Here is a 24328-nt window from a genome sequence, read left to right as displayed (position 1 = left end):
CCGGCCTGTTTCTGCTCCTCGCACCAAGCCTGTGGTGCGCGTCACCAGCCTGGCCCGGCCTGTTTCTGCTCCTCGCACCAAGCCTGTGGTGCGCGTCACCAGCACGGCCCGGCCTGTTCCTGCTCCTCGCACCAAGTCTGTGGTGCGCGTCGCCAGCCCGGCCCGGCCTGTTCCTGCTCCTCGCACCAAGCCTGTGGTGCGCGTCTCCAGCCCGGCCCGGCCTGTTCCTGCTCCTCGCACCAAGCCTGTGGTGCGCCTCGCCAGTCCGGCCCGGCCCGTTCCGGCTCCTCGCACCAAGGCAGTGGTGCGCGTCGCCAGTCCGGCCCGGCCTGTTCCTGCTCCTCGCACCAAGCCAGTGGTGCGCGTCGCCAGTCCCGGCCCGGCCTGTTCCTGCTCCTCGCACCAAGCCAGTGGTGCGCGTCGCCAGCCCGGCCCGGCCTGTTCCTGCTCCTCGCACCAAGCCTGTGGTGCGCGTCTCCAGCCCGGCCCGGCCTGTTCCTGCTCCTCGCACCAAGCCTGTGGTGCACGTCGCCAGTCCGGCCCGGCCCGTTCCGGCTCCTCGCACCAAGGCAGTGGTGCGCGTCGCCAGTCCGGCCCGGCCTGTTCCTGCTCCTCGCACCAAGCCAGTGGTGCGCGTCGCCAGTCCGGCCCGGCCTGTTCCTGCTCCTCGCACCAAGCCAGTGGTGCGCGTCGCCAGCCCGGCACGGCCCGTTCCGGCTCCTCGCACCAGTCCAGTGGTGCGTGTGTCCAGTCCGGCACGGCCCGTGCCCGTTCCACCGGTGCCTGGTCCGGCACCGGTCAGCGGCTCCACTCCGGAGCCAGAGCAGTCCGCTCCACCGGTGCCTGATCCAGCTCCGGTCAGCTGCTCCACTCCAGAGCCAGAGCAGTCCGCTCCACCGGGGTCCAGTCCAGCTCCGGTCAGCGGCTCCACTCCGGAGCCAGAGCAGTCCACTCCACCGGTGCCTGATCCAGCTCCGGGCAGCTGCTCCACTCCGGAGCCAGGGCAGTCCGCTCCACCGGGGTCCAGTCCAGCTCCGGTCAACGGCTCCACTCCGGAGCCAGAGCAGTCCGCTCCACCGGTGCCTGATCCAGCTCCGGTCAGCGGCTCCACTCCGGAGCCAGAGCAGTCCGCTCCACCGGGGTCCAGTCCTGCTCTGGTCAGCGGCTCCAGTCCAGACCATGACGTCAGCCCATCTCCAGGTTCGGGGTCTCCCACACCAGGGTCGAGACAGGGCCTGGCGTATCGTGGGAGGAAGGAGAGGGGAAGCAGCGCGCCGAGGTCCAGACCAGACCAGGGGCGCAACAGGGAGGCGGAGAGTAAGAGGTCCGCCTCCGAGGCGGAAAGCCCACCCGGCCCCTACCCTGTTATGTTTATGTTGTGTGGTCGGAGTCCGCACCTTTGGGGGGGGGGTACTGTCACGCCCTGACTCAGGGGATGCTTATATGTTGAGTCAGGGTGTGAATGTTCTATGTTGTTGTATCTAGTATGTGTATTTCTATGTTGGCCGGTGTGGTTCCCAATCAGAGGCAGCTGTCGCTCGTTGTCTCTGATTGGGGACCATACTTAGGCAGCCTATTGGCACTGTCATGTTGTGGGATCTTGTTCCAGTTAAGGTTAGTTGGTTATCTACCTTAGGACTTCACGTTTCGTTTCGTTTATTGTTTTGTCATGTGTTTATTAAGTTAATAAACGTACGTATATCACGCTGCGCCTTGGTCTGACCCGTCATTCAACGAACGTGACAGCTACATGTAAAATGTTTTAGGCGGTACAGAAGAGTTAGGAAATAAAGAAAGAAATTGAGATGAAACCAGTTTACTAAAGAACGTTTATTTAGACCTGTACTCATCATTTTCCTCTTGTGAAAGACGACAGAAGACAAGGCCGGTTTGCTGTAGCTGAGATGCAAATGGTCATGATGGGGAAATAGATATACTGTTATGAACCTACAGTCACTTCCTAAATGTGTGTGTGTGAGTGAGAGAGAGATTAAAAGCTTAAAGGGTTATAGAGCAGGGGTGTCAGAAGGGGTGGATTGGGAGGGAGTTTAGCCTCTCTGTGGGTCTTCATGCTATCCCACCTTCTCCCTTAACCAGTGATATATCTAAGGTTGCTTGAGAGGGTAAGAGATGTTGAGGAAGGAGTAGATTCAGTTGTAAGTGAACATTTAAGAACACAATGCTATGCTGTCTTGAATATATTCACAGATGGATCTAAGGACCCTAAAACAGGGAGGACAGGAGCAGCTTTTAGTGTTCCTGAGTTTAAGGTGGCAGTGACGAAAAGAGCAACGGATCATTTATCTGTTTACACAACGGGAGTTGTTGGCCATACTATTGGCTGCAGAGTGGGTGGAGGAGGTGTGGCCAGACAGGGTAGTCATCTGCTCTGACTCCTGGGGCAGCACTGATGAGCTTAAATTAATGTGTGTCTCGGAGCAGACAGGATGTATGGTATGAGGTTTTGCAGTGTTTGCATAGGGTGAAACAGATGGGGGTATTTGTGATGTTCCTCTGGGTACCAGCTCATGTGGGAGTAGAGGGGAATGAGGAAGTGTATATTATTGCCAAGCAAGCTCTTAGACATCCTAATGTTGAGATGGAATTGTCAATCAGTAAAGCAGAAGCCAAGTGGTTAATAAGAACAGTGGTATAAGAAGACACCTGTATAAGATCCAGGAAAAGGTGGGGGCAGGGAGGTCCTCAGGCCCAGAGAGAAGGGAGGTCCTCAGGCCCAGAGAGAAGGGAGGTCCTCAGGCCGAGAGAGAAGGGAGGAAAGTGTAGTCACAAGGCTGAGACTGGGACACACAAGGCTCAATAGTACATTGAAATTGGTGGGGAAACATCAGACTGGGAGGTGTGATCATTGTCAGGAGGAGATGGAGACAGTGGAACATGTTCTATTTCAGTGCCAGAAATATGTGAGCGAAAGGGAGCGATTGTTATTAGATTTGAGGAGTGATGGGGTTGGAGAGCCAGGATTAAGTGAACTGCTGGGGAAATCATCAGGGGATGTAGTATTTAATTATGCATTTTGTTTCCTTAGGGAGATGAGATTATTGGGTAGGATTTAGACCATCACTGTCTCTGTTCCACACTCCAGTCCAGTTGGTGGTGGTAATGCACCTTAAAGTTGGTTGCCAACCGCCATATAAAATCCACAGAAGAAGAAGAAGAGCAGGGGTGTCAAACATATGGCCCACAAATGGGTACAATCGGGCCCGTGGGTGGTTTGAGTAAAATATACTGTAATGACCTGACTAGATCATAAAAGAACAACTGTCCAGACAGAGGATTGAGTTTACGAATGGACGGTTTATTAAACCAACTTTACACAGGCTACTGTTTGGCCGTAGCCCACGCCAAATAAATGAAAGATAACCCACAAGCCAATCGTGACCTTCTCTTGTGAAGCCCAGACGTAAAAAGAGAGAGAACAAAGGCTAAACCTGGTCTTAACTTCCAATGCTCCATCCCCCTGCCCAACCCCCCTCCACGCCACTCCGCCAACCGCCAGGATGCCCGGCATCAGAACATTCCAGGCATTCCCGTGATTGGCAGATAGCAGGTTGATTGACATGTCGGACCCCGCGAACACTGGGTACTGGTAGGTACAACAAAACCATCTACTAGCCTAACACATAACACACAGCTGTCTGTGCGGGTCGCTACAATACTTTAAAATGACTAAATCGAAACTGTGTAGAAATGATAATGGACCCAGGGCCCCGTGTAGCTCAGTTGGTAGAGAATGGCGCTTGCAATGCCAGGGTTGTGGGTTCGATTCCCACGGGGGGCCAGTATGAAAATGTAAGCACTCACTAACTGTAAGTTGCTCTGGATAAGAGCGTCTGCTAAATGACTAAAATGTATATTCATACAGTTTCTTGACTGTCCAGCTCGTTAATAATCACTACACACAGTCAGGGAGTATCCTTAAAGACCAAATGTGGCGCTCCTGGGGGGAAAATGAGTTTGACACCCCTGTTATAGAGTGGTGAGTTTTTTTCTTCAAATACAACATTATCATTCCATTTTATTGTACTCTAGCAAATGAAAAAAGGGCCTGCCAATTAGTTACAGAATCCTAGGGACTTTTTGTAACCCAACCATATGAATTTCACTTCCAATTAGCAGATAGACTGTTTAAACAGTTCTTTAAAACCAGCTTGGCCATGGCAAAGATTGGATCCATTACAGAAAGGTCGAGGACTTGTTTCAAGACAGAGGGTTTAACTTTTTGACAGTTGTAAAGCTATAGCTTGCTAAAGTCATGTAGAATGTGCAAATGAAATCGCATCATGAAACTGTTATTTTCAGATCTTGTGAAAGAAAGCAAAACCGTTTGTAGAATTCTCACAAACACTCCAGGAAACACCACCGTGCCGTTTACTACTTCAAAATTCCGAGTGAAAACGCAATAACGTAGGCAAACACCGCGAACTCCCATTGGTTGCTAAGAAGTTTGAAAATTCTAAAGACCCCGCCCCCTAACAACGGCATCGTAGCTGAGCGCTGATAGGCTAACTAGCGACAAATGTCAGCCAATCAGCACTGCTCGCATGGACGCAGTCTGCTCGCACTTTTGTTTAGCTCACCGTCTGGACCATTCGACCTGTGTTGCATATTGTATTTTTGGCTTAGAAACTTTTGCAACAAACTTTGACCGTACGGAAAATACGATAAGGTAAGATCTTGTTTTCTTGGACGGATAAGTTAGTTTTCTCACTAGATAGCGTGCTACTCTTTCGAAGTCATGCCAGTCGGTTTCACGTGCAGTCATGTGCAGAAGTACCCTTTGCGCAGTAGGCTAGTTAGCGTTTGAGCAAGTAAGCTAACCAACGTTAACGTTAGATCCTTCAACACAATTTATGTTTTCTGTTTGCAATACAAACATATTGCCTGTTGAACCAGTACCTGAGTATGAGGAGACGAGAGTTCCTCTGATGCCCAGGATCCTTCTATTCAAAGTCCCGTTAACCAACTCTGCAAAAGTTATAACGTTAAAATACGATCGGTACAGTACGCATCAAAATATGGAGTTTCGCAGAGCAACTATCGTAGGTACTGCGGTTATGAACGGTATGTATTTTTTTTTTTTAAGTGTCTAAATCAGTTATCTATTGTTTTTGACGAAGTGCACATGCCCAAATCCACCTCCTGCACCTCCAATATAATCACTCATTACAGTCCTCCTGTAACTCAGTTGGTAGAGCATGGTGCTTGCAACGCCAGGGTTGTGGGTTCGATTCCCACGGGGGGGCCAGTATGAAAAATGTATGCACTAACTGGAAGTCGCGCTGGAGAAGAGCGTCTGCTAAGTGACTAAAATGTAAACGTAATTACGGCCACGCACAGGTCGGCTGATCCAGCAGCAGTACAGTATCCCGAAAGATCATTGATTTTATTTGTATTTTGTTGGGAAGTACATACCGTGCTGAACTTAATTAATTAATGACGATAGTTGCTCTGCGAAACTCCATATTTTGGTGAGTACCGAACGTGTTTTGACAACGTTTGCACAGCTGGATAATGGGACTTTGAATTGAAGGATCCTGGGAGTCAGAGGAGATCTCGGCTCCTCAAGCCCAGGTAGCTGTTCATTTGCCAGTTAACAAGTTATTATGCTTTGAAGATCACAGAAACAGGCCCTCACATAATTTTTTTTACCGCAGGCAAATGTTATGTTTTCTCTTGCAGGATACAACCACTGACTGTCTGGAAACCCATTTGGTGAAAACTCCAAGCTGCTGTCATGCCTTTTCCCAGGGGGAAGAAACCTAGTGTCACTGCTGGCAATAAAATACCCAACCTACATGACAAAGGGATGGAGAATCAGGTACGTTGACTAATACTAGCCTCACACTTTTGATTAGGGATGGTTTGTTTTTATTTTTATTTTATTTAACCTTTATTTAACCAGGTAAGCCAGTTGAGAACAAGTTCTCATTTACAACTGCGACCTGGCCAAGATAAAGCAAAGCAGTGCGATTTAAAAACAACAGCAACAGAGTTACACATGGGATAAAACAAAACATAGTCAATAACACAATATAAAATCTATATACAGTGTGTGCAAATGTAGTAAGTTATGGAGGTAAGGCCATAGTGCAAAACAATTACAATTTAGTATTAACACTGGAGTGATGGATCTGCAGAAGAAGATGGGCAAATAGAGATACTGGGGTGCAAATGAGCAAAATAAATAACAATATGGGGATGAGGTAGTTGGGTGGGCTAATGACAGATGGGCTGTGTACAGGTGCAGTGATTGGTAAGCTGCTCTGACAGCTAATGCTTAAAGTTAGTGAGGGAGATAAGAGTCTCCAGCCTCAGAGATTTTTGCAGTTCGTTCCAGTCATTAGCAGCAGAGAACTGGAAGGAATGGCGGCCAAAGGAGGTGTTTGTAGTAGGGCTGGAGCAAAAATGTGCACAACCCAGTAGCTAACTATCTCTCCAGGAGGAGCGTTGGCGTTTTCTTTTTTTGTATTGTTCGGCTCTGTATCAAGCTTTGTTACCAGACAAAATATGTATTCCCATCATGGATGGCATAGCTAGGTACATCAGTTTGGGATAAGCTAGCTAAAATGTTTGTCTGTGTTGCCGGGGCATATTGCATGGACTCACTTTCAAGAAGTTGTGGGGTGTCTGATATCTGCTGGTCAACTTAACCCCTCTCATCTCTCAATGAAACCACTAGTCCTGCGCTAACTAAACTAACCTCAATGGTGTCTTGCTATCACTCTTCATTGCATAACTCCATATCAAATAACCCATCTCTGTGTGTTTTTTAGGAGGAAGGCCCCCAGGTCAAGAGGGTTTCCTCCTCTCCCCAAGGAGCCCCTAAGAAGAGGACTGCCTTCGTAGACATCACCAATGTAAGTCTATCCTGTCTTCTTTCAGTCGATCTATCTTGAGTGTATTCACTAGGAACCAAACGGAACCTAATTAAACTGCGAGGGACTAACCTGAATTTGTCCAATAGAAACTTGTTTTCGTCGCAAAAAGGTTTCCAATTGGAGTAAATGTTTTCAGTTCCATTAACGTTTTTTAAACTGTTTGCTACGGTCTTGGTCTGAATGAATACACCACTGTTACAGGGTGTGGGCAACAAAACAGGGTCAAAACAAGTTAATATTCTGCCCTATCTGCACAGTATGAAGAGACTGTGGGGTTGACTCTCTCTGCTCTCTCCTTGGCTCTACTGAAATTCCAGGCACACAAGGTCCACATCAGCCTGCCAGGAACCAAGAAGAAGAACTCCCTTAAGAAGACACAGAAGAAGACCACCACTACTGTGTCAGACAAGAACGAAGCCAACCTAAAAAAGTAAGTAACTCATTTTTATAGACCCATACCCCCGCGCGCCATCTGTTATGTCGTTGTTTAAAAAAAATAAAAAATAATCTGTCCATCCATTCTGTACTGTCATTTATGTTGTGGGGGTGAATGTACCCAGACCGTGTTAATGTTGTGGTGGTCTATTTTATTCAGTAGTAGAACAGTCTTGTACCTTGCCTTTTGATATGATGGGCTGTGAAGAATGCTGTAGTTGTTTTTCTGTGAGTGTGAGAGAGAATAGAGAGCAAGGGGGGGGGCCACATTTAAAAAGGGAAGGAGTCATTTTATATGTTTATGATGCTTGTTATGGGGGCAATGAAAAATGCCTGTCCTGATACTAAATTCCTTGATCACTCACACATCTCTTATTGCGATATGATAGAACTTTTTCGTCCATTTAATAAACTTTTTTTTTTAAGGTCATCAATACATAACATGCATAACATTCCACATCACAGCAATACATCAAAACACTTTCCCTGCCTTTATTGAGGCATGTTTTGCTTGCAATGACTGCCTTATAGGCACTGACTGATGCTTGGGATAAGAACGTCTGCTAAATGACTAAAATGTGAAATCAAATCGCTGTTAAACCCTATACCTACCCGTCTCCCCTTTCCAGGTCTGAATCAGTGAGCTCAGAGAGTCAGGAGGAGGAAACCCCAGTGGAAGAGCTGGTGGTGGTGGGGGCTGTTCCACCTAGAGAGTTACCCCCCCACCTTCAGAGACCACAGGTAGGCTAATGGGGCACCACAGTCTATTGTCACATCGGTGGGCTCTAAATGGAGACAGTCAGGAATAATTCTATGGAACTCAATTTAGCATAATCTAGCACTGTTCTGTATAGCTCTTTGTAAATGAAATCAAACTTTATTAGTCACATGCGCTGAATACAACAGATAGTTCACCTTACAGTGAAATGCTGACTTACAAGCCCTTAACCAACAATGCAGTTTTAAGAAAAATAAGTGTTAAGTAAAAAAATAAAAATAATTAAAGAGCAGCAGTAAAACAACAGTAGCGAGGCTTTATACAGGGGGTACCGGTACAGAGTCAATGTGCGGGGGAACCGGTTAGTCGAGGTAATATGTACATGTGGGTAGAGGTAAAGTGACTATGCATAGACAATAAACAGAGAGTAACAGCAGTGTAAAAGTGGGGGTGGGGGAGGGGCAGTGCAGATAGTCTGGGTAGCCATTTGATTAGATGTTCAGGGCTCTTACGGCTTGGGGGTAGAAGCTGTTAAGAAGCCTTTTGGACCTAGACTTGGCGCACCGGTACCGCTTGCCGTGCGGTAGCAGAGAGAACAGTTTGACTAGGGTGGCTGGAGTCTTTGACCATTTTTAGGGCTTTACCCAAATATCACACTTCTCTTTCTCTCTTCCTCCCTCCTTCCTTCCCTCTTTCAGATCCCTGAGAAGTTTGATATAGACACCCAGCACCTGGATGACCCCACTCTGACGGCTGAGTACGCCAAAGAGATTTTTGACTACCTCAAAGCCAGAGAGGAGAAGTTCATCCTGTCTGACTATATGTCCATCCAGCCCAGTCTGAATGCTGGGATGAGGTCCATCCTGGTGGACTGGCTGGTCGAGGTGCAGGTCAGGAAACCAGTATACTTGCTACTAGGACTGTTGTGGTGACCGTATTACCGCCACACCACGTGACTGTTTAGTCACGGTAATTAGGCTTCTCCAAGCTCTGATGCTGCTGATGGTCATTAGTAGCCTACCAAACTTGCTAACTGCCTGGTACTCAGCACTCTATTGTCCCTCTAATCACTCTGACATCAATGCAAATCTAATCAAACACTTCATGAGAGCCCATGAGCTCATGTTGTGCAACATTTCTATAGACTATGAAATTGCGTGAGAAAACAGAGTTTTGATGGCCTCTTAAGAAGAGGAGGATCCCATCAGCTTTCTATAGGCTAGGCCTACTATATTTATTTCTCTACTTTCCGAATATTAAGCACATTGCTTCTCTTTACAACAGGAGTACAGCCTGGCTGGCATGAAAATGAACCACAGGAAAAGCGTCCTCCATTTGTTATTTAAGTGCATAGATGACAAGTATTTTTTCCCCGCTGCCCCTGTTTCGAGACAGGTGCATGATAATGGTCCATTCTAAATCAAAACAAATTTCACACACATATATATATATATATATATATATATATATATATATATAAATAATTTAGTATATGTAAAGACAAGATTAAGTCAAGGATAGGCTAATATTGTCACCCATCAGACTATCACTTGTGAATGATATATTATCACTTGTGAATGATGCCCAGGTTAAGAAATAGCCTTTTTTTGCGACTTTTTCTAATCATAGTCGAGCACCTCATGGCCTAGCCCATAGGCCTATATGTATTGAAAAGGTTTATATCACAACTAAAGTGGCCAAAAAACGTCTTAGAATTAAGCACATTAATCCACTTTACAAGGGGTGTAGAGCCTAACTGGCATACATAAGCAGCGCATACATTTCAAGTTTGGGGAAAATAATTTTCACCATAAAAATGCCCCTTTATAATAAAAGCATTACATAAATAATCGCATTTGTGGTCACTTTGGAGAATGTTGTTTTCCTGCTAATGTCCCAGACTATGTTTGGAATATTTATTTGTTGCACAGAATAGAACAGGTCGACTTTTGTACTATGGGGGATAGTAGATTGACATAGGCCAGTGTGTTTGCTGTTTGTTAGCCCTACTCATCTTGTTGGCTGACGAAAAGTAAATGTGGACAGTTCTTCCAATATCTTCAATATGCGCCTCGGAATTGGATAAGGACGCGCGCAGTTGCGTCCCCTACGTGTCTGTCTTCACTTGTAGCCTGTGAGAAAGACCCGATCACGTGAGTGAGAGGTGATTCGGAGAGCGCAGCACTCAGGGAGAAGGGCACCGGCCACTGGCCGCAAAAGTCATGGATTTGTTAAGGGTGCATTAAGGCCACACAAAGGGGATGCCGCGGTGAAATTCTAGGCATTATCAAGTGCTTGTCAAATTGTGAATGAGTGACTGATGTAGTGTGTACAGCCTGCGCAAAAAACAAAGCAGAGCTCATGGCCTTTCAAGCGACTTTTTTCAAATCATTAGTCACATCATGCAGCCTTACAATGTATTAAAAAATCTAAACATATAGCCCAATGTTTGTAGAACAACTAAAGTTACATGAATAACTCTAAACTAAGCATATAGGAGTACCTGTTTCTTTGTTAACCGCTCAACACAGAATAGCCGCAGGTGCGCACTCCCTCAAATCGTTTGGAGAAAATATTTCTATTTTATTCAGCTTTGTTCAATTGTATTCTTCATACTATAAAATAATGCCACGGAATTCTAAGCAAATCTTGTCTGCTAAATGAACTAGTGTAGCCCACAGCCATTTGGCATAGCCACATCAGGACCTAACATAAGGACAACTCAGAGTATGCTATTCTGTTCTTCTGAAATAGACTACATTTTCTTCATATCGTGCTTCTTTAGACCTTTCTAAAAATAAATAATGGATTTATTATTTTAAAAAATGTAAATGTAGATGTTCCAAGCGTCTGCATCAGTGGCTTGTAGGCGACGTGTGGAAGCCAGGAGATGCTAAATGTGTTTATGTTAATTGACAATCAATTACCGCGAGAACAACCAGTTATTTGCTTGAAAATCACCGGCTGACGAAATGTTGTGACCACCACAGCCCTACTTGCTGCTACAATGCTACTTGCTGCTACAATAATACTCTACAATGCTACTTGCTGCTACAATAATACTCTACAATGCAGTATGCCCATAGTACAGACAATTAAAATAGGAGTGAAGTTGAGAAGTGTATGTGTTGGCACTCTGTGGTTCTGTGTGTGTGTGTGTGTGTGTGCGCTGGAGAAAGTGTGTTTGTTGACACCATGTTTCTGTGTGTTTTCCAGGAGAACTTTGAGCTGAACCATGAGACCCTGTATCTGGCTGTGAAGGTGACGGACCACTACCTGTCCACTGCTCCGGTCAACAGAGAGAGTCTACAGCTCATAGGGTCTACAGCCATGCTCATAGCGTCCAAGTTTGAGGTGAGGAATATTGAGCGCACACTACCTGTCCGGTTAGCGGTAGGAGAGGTGAGGGACGGATGTAGGGAGGGGTTAGAGTTGTCCTCTCACTTGGGCTCTCCTCTTTCTCTCTGTTTGTGCAATACTCTTTCTCTTACCCACAATCCTCTGTCTCTCTCCCTCCGTCAGGAGCGCTGTCCGCCCTGTGTGAACGACTTCCTGCTCGTCTGTGACGATGCGTACAAGAGGGAGGAGCTTATCGCTATGGAGACAAACATCCTGCAGGCGCTGGGGTTCGACATCAACATCCCCGTCCCCTACCGCTTCCTCAGGCGATACGCCAAGGTACGCGGCAGGGTTTTTTCCTGGATCAAAATGGTGGTGGGTGGGGCGTGGCCAATGGTGTGATGGCCGACTGAACATTTTAGAGGCCCTCCTGTTGGCCGCAGCGATAAAATATAGCCGTTTCAAAGCAGATTTCCTGCAATTCTACACATTTGTGCTATCTGAGTGACTCAAACATGATAAAATCAATGGGGGCCCCATGCCATAAAAAAATACTCCTGAATGCTTAATTTCTTTACATTTTTAGATTCTCTGACTGTCTGTCTAGCTTTTATTTTGTTGATTGTTAGTTTTCAAAGATGATCTTATTTAAACATCCATTATCTCTGTGTGTGTGTGTGTGTGTGTGTGTGTGTGTGTGTGGAGAGAGAGAGAGAGAGACTCTCTCTCTGCCTCTAGTCTGGAATGGAATGGTATCAAACACCTGGAAACCATGTGTTTGAGTTCATTACCATTCCATTCCATCTCTCCAGTGTGTAACCCCTCTCCATCTCTCCAGTGTGTAACCCCTCTCCATCTCTCCAGTGTGTAACCCCTCTCCATCTCTCCAGTGTGTAACCCCTCTCCATCTCTCCAGTGTGTAACCCCTCTCCATCTCTCCAGTGTGTAACCCCTCTCCATCTCTCCAGTGTGTAACCCCTCTCCATCTCTCCAGTGTGTAACCCCTCTCCATCTCTCCAGTGTGTAACCCCTCTCCATCTCTCCAGTGTGTAACCCCTCTCCATCTCTCCAGTGTGTAACCCCTCTCCATCTCTCCAGTGTAACCCCTCTCCATCTCTCCAGTGTGTAACCCCTCTCCATCTCTCCAGTGTGTAACCCCTCTCCATCTCTCCAGTGTGTAACCCCTCTCCATCTCTCCAGTGTGTGACCCCTCTCCATCTCTCCAGTGTGTAACCCCTCTCCATCTCTCCAGTGTGTAACCCCTCTCCATCTCTCCAGTGTGTGACCCCTCTCCATCTCTCCAGTGTGTGACCCCTCTCCATCTCTCCAGTGTGTGACCCCTCTCCATCTCTCCAGTGTGTGACCCCTCTCCATCTCTCCAGTGTGTAACCCCTCTCCATCTCTCCAGTGTGTAACCCCTCTCCATCTCTCCAGTGTGTAACCCCTCTCCATCTCTCCAGTGTGTAACCCCTCTCCATCTCTCCAGTGTTAACCCCTCTCCATCTCTCCAGTGTGTAACCCCTCTCCATCTCTCTCCAGTGTGTAACCCCTCTCCATCTCTCCAGTGTGTAACCCCTCTCCATCTCTCCAGTGTGTAACCCCTCTCCATCTCTCCAGTGTGTAACCCCTCTCCATCTCTCCAGTGTGTAACCCCTCTCCATCTCTCCAGTGTGTAACCCCTCTCCATCTCTCCAGTGTGTAACCCCTCTCCATCTCTCCAGTGTGTGAGTGCCAGTATGGACACTCTAACCCTGGCACGGTACGTGTGTGAGCTGAGTCTCCAGGAAATGGATCTGGTCCCAGAGAGAGGATCATTACTGGCCTCAGCCTGTCTGCTGCTGGCTCTAGTCACCAAGGAGCTGGGAGGATGGGTGAGTTTCTACACACACACACACAGAGTATACCACTCATATGTCCACTCAGTGTATTTCTATGTCGGTCTCCCGTTCTCCACTTTCTGCTCTGCCTTATGAATTTATTACACATCCCATACTGAAATCAATGAGCCAATACCTGTTTATAGTCTGAAAACGTACCCTGGTCCTTCACTGTCTTGTCTGACATCTTACAGTACCACTCCAGTCCCCCCATACTCTGGGTAGAGAGGGGCTGGGAATACTTTACATTATAGTCTGTATTTAATCACCCACACCTCTGTCCCCTGTCCTCTAGTCCCCTATCCTGGTTTTCCACTCTGGGTACGGTGTGTCAGAGCTGGCCCCTGTCGTCCGGAAGCTTCACTCCATGCTCACCTCCCCTCCAGACGACAAACTCCTGGCCGTCCGGAGCAAGTACTCTCACAAGTAGGTGTACTGTATAAACTAGGTATTGCAGTTATCGCACGAGTAAGTGTACCGTCCTTCAGGTTAGCCTCAGCTCTCAGGCTTCGATCGCGTTCAAAATAAAATGAGGTATGAGTAGAGATTGACTGCATAAACGTTAGATTTTGTATTTATTTTTTCATCCGTCAAATACAAAAAAAAAAAGAACATGAGCTGTGCTTGAAGTAGTTTATACAATGGAACTAAAATGAAATGGCTCCAAAAGTTCATAGAGCGCAAGTCAAACACTTTGGTTAAATGCGAAAGATACATTTTCAGTTTTTTTTACATTTACGTCATTTAGCAGACGCTCTTATCCAGAGCGACTTACAAATTGGTGCATTCACCCTATAGCCAGTGGGATAACCACTTTACAATAGTTATTTTATTTTTATTTTTATTTTTTGGGGGGGGGGGGGATAGAAGGATTACTTTATCCTATCCCAGGTATTCCTTAAAGAGGTGGGGTTTCAAATGTCTCCGGAAGGTGGTGAGTGACTCCGCTGTCCTGGCGTCGTGAGGGAGCTTGTTCCACCATTGGGGTGCCAGAGCAGCGAACAGTTTTGACTGGGATGAAGAGTTGTACATTCAGAGCTCAGAGACAGGATTGTGTCGAGGCACAGATCTGGGGAATAGTACCAAAACATGTCTGCAGAATTGAAGGTCCCCAAGAACACAGTGGCCTCCATCATTCTTAAATGGAAGAAGTTTGGAACCACCAAGACTCTTCAGTTGTACAACTGACTAGATATCCCCCTTTCCTTTCCCTTTAACCCAGGTTGGCTACGGGTGATTCATCACAACAACAAAAAGTGATTTTTCACATTGTGATCAATAGAATGGTCCTTTGGAGGAAGGATTGTTGACATATTTGACGTTTTGTATCTAAAAGCATAATTGAGAAATTAATTGAAGTTGGAGTATTTGTGACATTTTGGCCTTACCCAGGCCTCCTTTAAGACTCCATACTGTTTAATCTGTAAGAGCTACAAAGCAAACATTGGTGTCATGAAGCCGCTTGCTCTGTAATATTAGTTTTTATTTTTTTATAACAATTTCCGTACATTTCATTTAGGAATATTGAAAAATGTAATCAAGAATATTGAAAGTAGTTTTGATTTGTCAAATGTTTCTATATGTTGTTGAACATAATATACTCCACAGGCATATCAAAGTCCCACTGTGGGATCTCTGCTAGCTTTAAAGTTATGGCCCATTTTATACTGTGAAATTGGCATAGTAGGCAATGTAACCAATCACAGCCCTCCTTTTACTTGTATCATTGCACATCCTGCAAATCACCAGCAGAGGATGACCATTTTGAATCTATTTTCACATTCACTCTTTTGGCAATGCTTACAAATTGGATCATAATTCTAAAAGTAGCAGAGATCCCACCCTGGAACTTGAATATGCCCCTCCCCCTCAAGTTTTCTGACTTGTAAAAACACCAGCAAATTAGCTCCATGTGATTTAATTTTTTTTGTGGAAATCTGTTACAAAGTATTCCCGCACATAATAGAGATATACAGTGCATTGGGAAAATGTTTAGACCCCTTGACTTTTTCCACGTTTTGTTACATTACAGCCTTATTCTAAAGTTGATTTAAAAAATGTTTTTCCTCATAAGTCTACACACAATATCCCATAATGACAAAGCGAAAACAGGGTTTTAGAAATGTTTGCTAATGTAGAAAAAAACAGAAATATCTTATTTACACACGTATTCAGACCCTTTGCTTGCTATGAGACTCGAAATTGAGCTTAGGTTCATCCTGTTTCCATAACTTGATTGGAGTCCACCTGTGGTAAATTCAATTGATTGGACATGATTTGGAAAGGCACACACCTGTCTATATAAGGTCCCACTGTTGACAGTGCATGTCAGAGCAAAAACCAAGCCATGAGGTCGAAGGAATTGTCCGTAGAGCTCAGAGACAGGATTGTGTCGAGGCACAGATCTGGGGAATAGTACCAAAACATGTCTGCAGAATTGAAGGTCCCCAAGAACACAGTGGCCTCCATCATTCTTAAATGAAAGGAGTTTGGAACCAACGACTCTTCCTAGAGCTGGCCGCCCGGCCAAACTGAGCAATAGGGGGAGAAGGGCCTTGGTCAGAGAGGTGACTAAGAACCCGATGGTCACTCTGACAGAGCTCTAGAGTTCCTCTGTGGAGATGGTTTTCTTTCTGGAAGGTTCTCCCATCTCTGCAGCACTTTACCAATCAGGCCTTTATGGTGGAGTGGCCGGATGGAAGCCACTCTTCAGTAAAAGGGACATGACAGCCCGCTTGGAGTTTGTCAAAAGACACCTAAAGGACTCTGACCATGAGAAACAAGATTCTCTGGTCTGATGAAACAAAGATTGAACTATTTGGCCTGAATGCCAAGCGTCAGATCTGGAGGAAACCTGGCACCATCCCTACGGTGAAGCATGGTGGTGGCAGCATCATGCTGTAGGGATGTTTTTCAAAGGCAAGGACTGGGAGACTAGTCAGGATCGAGGGAAAGATGAATGGAGCAATGTTCAGGGAGATCCTTGTTGAAAACCTGCTCCAGAGCACTCAGGACCTCAGACTGGGGCTAAGGTTCACCTTCCAACAGAACAACGACCATAAGCACACAGCCAAGACAATGCAGGAGTGGCTTCGGGACAAGTCTCTGAATGTCCTTGAGTGGCCCAGCCAGAGCCCGGACTTGAACCCGATCAAACCTCTCTGGAGAGACCTGAAAATAGCTGTGCATCAACGCTCCCCATCCAACCTGACAGAGCTTGAGAGGATCTGCAGAGAAAAATGAGAGAAACAGGATGCACCTGAGCTTAATTTCGAGTCTCATAGCAAAGGGTCTGAATTATGTAAATAAGGAATTTCAGTTTTTTTATTATTCATACATTTGCCAAAATTTCTAAACCTTTTTTTGCTTTGTCATTCTGGGGTATTGTGTGTAGATTGAGGATTTTTTATTTAATCCATTTTAGAATAAGGCTGTAACGTAACTGTGGAAAAAGTCAAGTGGTCTGAGTGCTTTCCGAATGTATGTGATCTTGTACAAATGTAAGCATGGTTTGAAATTATTGTTTTACTTCAATATTATATCTGTTTGGGCTTCTTGCGGTCAAATTACTTTTAATTATGTTCCGACCCCCTGACCATCCACTCAAGAATTGGGCCAGCGGTTGAAATGGGCCAGCGGTTGAAACTGCCGTAGAGTATATTATGCTCAACAATATATTGAGAAAAATTGCCAAATCCAAATTTGTATTTTCAATATTCAGAAATTGAAATTAAAATACGACTTGTGTTACAGCGAAAGCTGTAAAATTTCATATGACACCATATTTTGCTTTAGCACCTACAAATGTCTGGCCAAAAAGCCACATGTATTCGAACTTTTATGCTTTTATGATACAAATGTCAAATACATGTCAACAATCCTTCCTCCAAAGGACTATTCTATGGATAAAATGTTGTGAAAATCCCCAAAATCATGTTTTTGTTTTGTTTTCGTGAGGAATAACCAATGATTTTTATATATATATATATATATATATGCATATGCTGCTATTGACATTTTAGTCATTTAGCAGACGCTCTTATCCAGAGTGACTTACAGTTAGTGAGTGCATACATTTTTCATACTGGCCCCCCATGGGAAACGAACCCACAATCCTGGCATTGCAAGCGCCATGCTCTACCAACTGAGCTATAGGGGGTGCTGTGTTGAAACCACCACACCTCCATCTTGGTATAATATATTTTTGGAAGCTATAGAAATGCATTTATTAATGTCTACATTTGTTTTTGCCAAATGTATTATGTTAGACACCTTTTAATGCATACTTTTTAAAATGTATATCACGTGAGTTAAACATAAAAATGAAAAGTATATAAGTATAATTTTTGGGGGAGATTACGAATTTTACTGTCCCCACTACAAAAAATACAAAATACTTAAACACCTGCAATTTTTTTCCCCTTGAAACATTTCATTGAAATACTGTAGAATTCCATTCATTCCTATGGGGGACTGCTCCTACTGGGGAGTGACAATATGGCCGACGGGTGGCTTCAAAGCCTCTCATTGGCCAATATGTAGCGTCAGCAATCTAGGGTTTATATACACCGTTTGGAATAACTCCTACAGGTCATATGAGGAGTGAAGTGTTGTGAATTTGTTTTTAATTTTCAAGTTATTTGACTTATGATGTTGAAAGACCTTTTGAGCATTGATGGCCCTGAAGCAGAGGTTAGTTTACAACCGACAGTTGTGACAGGTCTTAGCCAGAGGGGTTTGTAACAAGGACATAGACAGATATAGCCCAACAAGTTCAAGCGCAAACGCTTTTAACCCACAGATCATGAGGGAGGAGTCCTTGTAGCAGGCAATTTGTTTTTGATTAGTAGCTACCAGCTAAGTTATTTGATTTATTATAATGAGAACTCTTCCGCATTAATGGACCTAGACTAGAGAGCATTTTAAGACTTTCTGCTTTGAACTTGTGATCAAACCAACTGCCATCTTGGACTAATCAACAAAGTCCAACACAGATGGCTTATAGATGAGGACGGGTGTGTTTGTCTGTGTGTTGGGAGTATCAGTGTGTGTAGGGCCCTGTGAGTGTGCATAGACGGTGCAAAAATCTGAATAGAATACAAGGGTCAACTCAGCCCGTCAAGACATTTTGTTTGCTAAATAGCCATCTATGTAAATAGCTGTCTTATGACTTGGGGACAGAAGCTATTCAGGAGCCTGTTGGTGTCAGACTTGATGTACCGCCTGCTGTGCGGAAGTAGAGAGAACAGTCTATGGTTTGGATGGTTTAATTTTCCGTGCCTTCCTTTCACACCGCCTGGTATAGAGGTCCTGGATGGCAGGGAGCTCGGCCCCAGTGATGTGCTGGGCTGTCCGCACCTCCTTCTGTAGCGCCATGCGATCGAGGGCGGAGCTATTGCCATACCAAGCACTGATGCAGCCAATCAAGATGCTCTCAACGGTACAGCTGTAGACCTCTTTGAGGATTTGAGGGCCCATGCCAAACCTTTTCAACCTCCTGAGGGGGAAGAGGCGCCTTCACGACTGTGCGCGTTTGTGGACCATTCTAAATTCCACCACTTCAACCTGATGTTCATTATCTCCAGCACGATACCAGTGTCTACATATGGTAACATGGCGCATTTCTACGTATAGGAGAGAAAAATATCAAGTAAAAAATGTTGTACCCGATGACATCAAAAGTTAAAACATTTTAAAGACGGTGATTTTTCAAAACCTATGAGATTTGCGGTGAGCAAGAAAATGCAATCCCTAGAAACGTGTTTCAAGTTTTTGAATGTCAGTTTTTCCATTTTAATCCTTCCCTGGGATGTCGCAGAGATCATAGAAACTCACTGTTTTCACACATGTAGACTGGTTTGGTGCTGGAGACAATGGAGGAGGTTGAAAAGTGGCAGAATGGATATTGACAAGCCGGGTGGACAGAGGGAAATGTGCGTTGTGCAAGGAGCCAACGTTCAATTGGTAGGCCATCACCCCTCCTCGTTTTGCCATACTTGTTGCAGTCACTTCTATGTTGGCGCTGGTGTCAATGAAACAGCAGTGAGCACGCTGGGGAGCAGTGGGCTGCCCCCCCCTCCCACACACACACAAAAAAGCATTCACCTAGGTTTCTATTGGATATAGCACAAATGGAAACGTGTGTGGTGGGGGGGGGGTTTGGGGATTACATTTGTAAGTGATTACTTTCAATTAATATCTATTTTTTTGCCAACAGGGTTTTCTTTGAAGTCGCGACGATTCCGACGGTGGACCTGGAGACATTGGAGAGCGCGTTGAAGTGACGTGAGCCATAGCAACGAGTTGGTGGATGAGTGAGAAAATATGTACATTTCTAAGGAAGACACTGTATATATTTTGTAATAATATTTATATATATCGCTATGCTAATTTTTCTAATAAAGGGATGGAATTTGTTGTTCTGTTGTATAATCAAGCTTGGATTTTTTTCAGCAGCAATGCTTTTTTTACATGTTCAAGTTGTATTTTGTAGCTGTTTTACACTTGTTCTTTAAGAAAAAAAAAAAGTTTTATACAGGTGTTGAAGTAAAAGTAGTCTAAATGTTACAAAGCTATTTTTAGAAGTGTGTAGTGAGAGAGGGGGGGGAAAAAAGTAAATATTGATTTACTGTTAATATCATTGACCATTGATATTATTGTATTGTGTAACCCACGGTAACAGTGTTCTTTATAGGTATAAACAATGTCTGTCTCTGTCGGGAGTTGTCAAGGTTTTGCTCCAGCCCTGCTCCAAGTTATACAGAACTTATTCTACTAATCGGCCTCTCATCAGGACCTTGATTAGCGGAAGCAGGTGTGTTAGTTAGAGCGATGCTGGAACAAAAGCCTGCATACTACCCAGTAGCTCTCCAGGAGGACGGTTGGACACCCCTTGGCCTGTCTGCCTCCCAAAATGGAGGGTTGGACACCCCTTGGCCTGTCTGCCTCCCAAAATGGTGGGTTGGACACCCCTTGGCCTGTCTGCCTCCCAAAATGGAGGGTTGGCCACCCTTTTGGTCTGTCTGCCTCCCAAAATGGAGGGTTGGACACCCCTTGGCCTGTCTGCCTCCCGAAATGTATTTTTATGTTGTACAGTGTGTATCATGTATAAACTCTTAACAGTCAAATCCTCTCTTGCTCAAATTGTTATGCTATTTTTAAATGGCTATCAGAGCTCTGAAAATTAAATAAATCTGTTTTATTGTTTTAGAACAAAAACAAATGATCTTGTCATTTTTGCGTTGGTTTTCACTCCTTACTCTAAGATACTTACTTGCATGGTGAAGAACTCCATCGCAACTTGCAAAAAATCACAGCGCTTTTGCAAGTCTTTAATAAAGCATAGGAGTTATTATACAACTCTTAAAGAGACAATCTGCAGTTAAAACAAACCATTGTCCCTGCCACTGTTTCAGTAAAAGGCTGAGGTACTACATTTGATACATTTGTTAAGGCTGACTGAGCACACACCAGGCTGACTGAGCACACACCATCCACTGGGGCTCTGGGTAAAAGTTGTCCCTAGGCACGCATCTGGCATTGGCATCTCAAATGCATTTCCTTGATTCCTCACCTCTTCAGAGGTCCCTTCCCCTCCAGGAAATGCAATTGAGTCACCCCATATTTGGATCAATGAGAAGATCTCAGTACTCCTCGTTCTCTCTCCTCCTCAAAACCCATTGGAGGAGAAAGCCGGAGGTTCTAATGACCTCAACTCATTGGAGGAGAAAGCCGGAGGTTCTAATGACCTCAACCCATTGGAGGAGAAAGCCGGAGGTCCTAATGACCTCAAAACCCATTGGAGGAGAAAGCCGGAGGTCCTCTTCCAAGTGTCTGGTGACCACATCATCTGACCTCACCGCGTTTCCTTTCATATAGTACACCCATTTGGCCAGAAGGGAGCAGTGAAGCTTTACATTCTAGGGACACCTAGTCAGTTGTACAACTGAATGCATTTAAACCAACATCTCTGAATCAGAGAGGTGCGGAGGGCTGCCTTAATCGGCATCGGCGTCCGGGGAGCAGTTGTTGGGGGTTTGCTGCCTTGCTCAAGGGCAGGACGGAAGATTGTTTTCCACCTTGTGGTCCTCTGTAGCTCAGCTGGTAGAGCACGGCGCTTGTAACGCCAAGGTAGTGGGTTCGATCCCTGGGACCACCCATACACAAAAAAAAAGTATGCACGCATGACTGTAAGTCGCTTTGGATAAAAGCGTCTGCTAAATGGCATATTATTATTATTACCTTGCCGACTCAGGGATTCGAACCAGCGACCTTTCGGTTATGGGCCCAACGCTCGTGACCGCTAGACTACCTGCCGCATTGCCCTGCTATCTCTACACATGTACTTTGACAACAGAAGGATGATGTTAACTGAATCGTTCCCTGGCTGGTTTTAATTCAGCTGCTAGTACTGGTGCAGTCCCTGTCACACACACACACACACACACACACGAGTAGCACACTAGTTGTTTTCAACAGGTTGTAATAGACCTGCAGAGTCCGACTACCTACATCTACTGAACCAAAATATAAACGCAACGATTTTACTGAGTTACAGTTTACATAAGGAAATCAGTCAATTTAAATAAATTCATTAGGACCTAATCTATGGATTTCATGGACATGACTGTGCAGCCAAGAGTGGGCCTGGGAGGGCATAGGCCCACCCACTGGGTAGCCATGCCCAGCCAGTCAGAGTTTTTCCCCTCAAAAGGGAATTATTACAGACAGAAATACTTCTCAGTTTCATCAGCTGTCCGGGTGGCTGGTCTCAGACGATCCCCGCAGGTGAAGAAGCCGGACGTGGAGGTCCTAGGCTGGCGTGGTTACACGTGGTCTGCAGTTGTGTGGCTGGTTGGACGTACTGCCAAATTCTCTAAAACGATGTTGGAGATGGTTTATGATGGAGAAATGAACATTCAGTTCTCTGGCAACAGCTCTAGTGGACATTCCTGCAGTCAGCATGCCAATTACACGTTCCCTCGACTTGAGACATCTGTGGCATTGTGTTGTGTGACAGAACTGCACATTTTAGTGGCCTTTTATTGTCCCCAGCACAAGGTGCACCTGTGTAATGATCATGCCGTTTAATCAGCTTCTTGATATGCCACACCGGTCACGTGGATGGATTATCTTGGCAAAGGAGAAATGCTCACTAACAGGGATGTAAACAAATTTGCGCACAACATTTTACAGTAATACGCTTATTTCAGCTCATGAAACATGGGACCAACACTTTACATGTTGTGTTTATATTTTTGTTCAGTGTAGATAGCTTCCTCTGCAGTTTAGTACTAGCAACACACACTCCTCTTCTTTATTCCTCCTCTCCTCTGTTCCTCCTCTCCTCTGTTCCTCCTCTCTCTTCACCTCCTCTCCTCTTCACCTCCTCTCCTCTTCACCTCCTCTCCTCTTTACCTCCTCTCTCTGTTCCTCCTCTCTCTATTCCTCCTCTCTCTGTTCCTCCTCTCCTCTGTTCCTCCTCTCTCTTCACCTCCTCTCCTCTTTACCTCCTCTCCTCTTCACCTCCTCTCCTCTTCACCTCCTCTCCTCTTCACCTCCTCTCCTCTTTACCTCCTCTCTGTTCCTCCTCTCTCTGTTCCTCCTCTCCTCTGTTCCTCCTCTCTCTGTTCCTCCTCTCTCTGTTCCTCCTCTCTCTGTTCCTCCTCTCCTCTGTTCCTCCTCTCTCTGTTCCCCCTCTCTTGTTCTCCTCTCCACAGATCAATAAAAGTGATTGATAGCCCAGTGAGTCCATTGACCTACTATCTATCGAACCGATTCCTTCACACACACACACACACACACACACACACACACTTACTGGCTGATTACAATTTATAAGTGAAAACTATCATTGTAGCAGGGTAGACATAATCAGAGATATTGATTGGAAATGATGGGAGTAGATTGTTTACGTCCCTGGAAGTTGAAGTTGGTTCTGAGTTCTAAGTACTTATCTGTTCTGACAAAGAATTATGGTTTGTGCAGTCTGTGTGCATCTTTGTGTGTGTGTGCATCTTTGTGTGTGTGTGTGTGTGAAGAAATCTGTTCTTTGTGTGTGTGTGCATTAGTCTGGCTCCATTGATATGTTAGCATTAATATTCCCTGGACAGGAAAGGGCAACCTCTCCTTAGGAGGAAACAAGGAAAGAAGAGAGAAAAAAAACAAGATCTGTCCTCTAGGCCCTGGCCGTACTCATCAACCTAGCAATCCAATCACTGTATGAATATGAGTAAGATTTGTGTGTGTTTGACCCAATGGGGTCCTGGTCTTTTGTCACTCGTCATGCAGTTTTAATATGACATTTTCAAATATCGTTAAACAGTACACGCACACACACAAGGCTATGTCTTACTATACTTGTGAAGACTTTTTGTGGACCAACAATTGATTCCCATTCTCCTTTCCCTTAACCCCTAACCCTAACCTTATTCCTAACCTTAACCCCTAACCCTAACCTTATTCCTAACCTTAACCCCTAACCCTAACCTTATTCCTAACCTTAACCCCTAACCCTAATTCTAACACACACCACTCTATCTCACAATTATTTTGTCAAATAAATTTTACCTCTGTAAATAACGAGCAAACTCTCTTCCCGTTGCCCTCCCTCCCTCCCTCATTCCCAGATAGAGAGAAACAATCCTCTGTCATATTTTTGTGTTGGTATTTGGTTTTAAGTTAAGATCTGATCTACACAGGGACAATGGGGGAGTGTGTGTGTTTGTGTATGTGTGTCTGTGTGTGTGTGTGTGTATGTGCGTTTGTGTATGTGTGTTTGTGTATCCCAATACTGCAGATTAGAGACTAACACACAAGATGTTTAGAAGTGTTTCGGAGGGAATTTCCGTACCCTTTCATTTGATCTAACCTTGATAATGACACACACTCACGAGAAAGAGAGAGAGAGAGAGAGAGGAGGGATAGAGAGAGAGAGAGAGGTACAGAGAGTGAGAGAGAGGGATAGAGAGAGAGAGAGGGATAGAGAGAGAGAGAGCTAGAGAGAGAGAGAGAGATGTTTATTAACCCTAACTCTGTGTGTATCAACGAACCCTCTTTAG

At 45.1% G+C, this 24328-nt stretch overlaps 1 protein-coding gene across 1 annotated transcript; it reads left to right on the top strand.

Moving 5' to 3' along the window:
• Positions 1-4565: 4565 nt before the first annotated feature.
• Positions 4566-20470, top strand: LOC121554374 (G2/mitotic-specific cyclin-B3). The gene is made up of 11 exons (XM_041867931.2): positions 4566-4687; positions 5701-5839; positions 6795-6878; positions 7217-7329; positions 7964-8075; positions 8751-8942; positions 11269-11406; positions 11575-11730; positions 13113-13262; positions 13564-13694; positions 19486-20470. Exons 2-11 carry the CDS (start codon positions 5756-5758, stop codon positions 19550-19552), a joined length of 1227 nt encoding a protein of 408 aa, XP_041723865.2. The 5' UTR covers positions 4566-4687; positions 5701-5755; the 3' UTR covers positions 19553-20470.
• Positions 20471-24328: the final 3858 nt, after the last annotated feature.

Source organism: Coregonus clupeaformis, chromosome 27 (assembly GCF_020615455.1).
Source record: "Coregonus clupeaformis isolate EN_2021a chromosome 27, ASM2061545v1, whole genome shotgun sequence".
In the NCBI taxonomy this organism is placed as follows: Eukaryota; Metazoa; Chordata; class Actinopteri; order Salmoniformes; family Salmonidae; genus Coregonus; species Coregonus clupeaformis.
This window is presented reverse-complemented; position numbering and strand designations above follow the sequence as displayed.

Excerpts from the sequence above, each read along its gene's own strand:
- LOC121554374 (XM_041867931.2), top strand. The coding sequence starts at position 5,756 with ATGCCTTTTCCCAGGGGGAAGAAACCTAGTGTCACTGCTGGCAATAAA. Across the intron at positions 8,076-8,750 it reads CCCACCTTCAGAGACCACAG|ATCCCTGAGAAGTTTGATAT; the intron begins GTAGGCTAATGG and ends TCCCTCTTTCAG. Across the intron at positions 11,731-13,112 it reads TCCTCAGGCGATACGCCAAG|TGTGTGAGTGCCAGTATGGA; the intron begins GTACGCGGCAGG and ends CCATCTCTCCAG.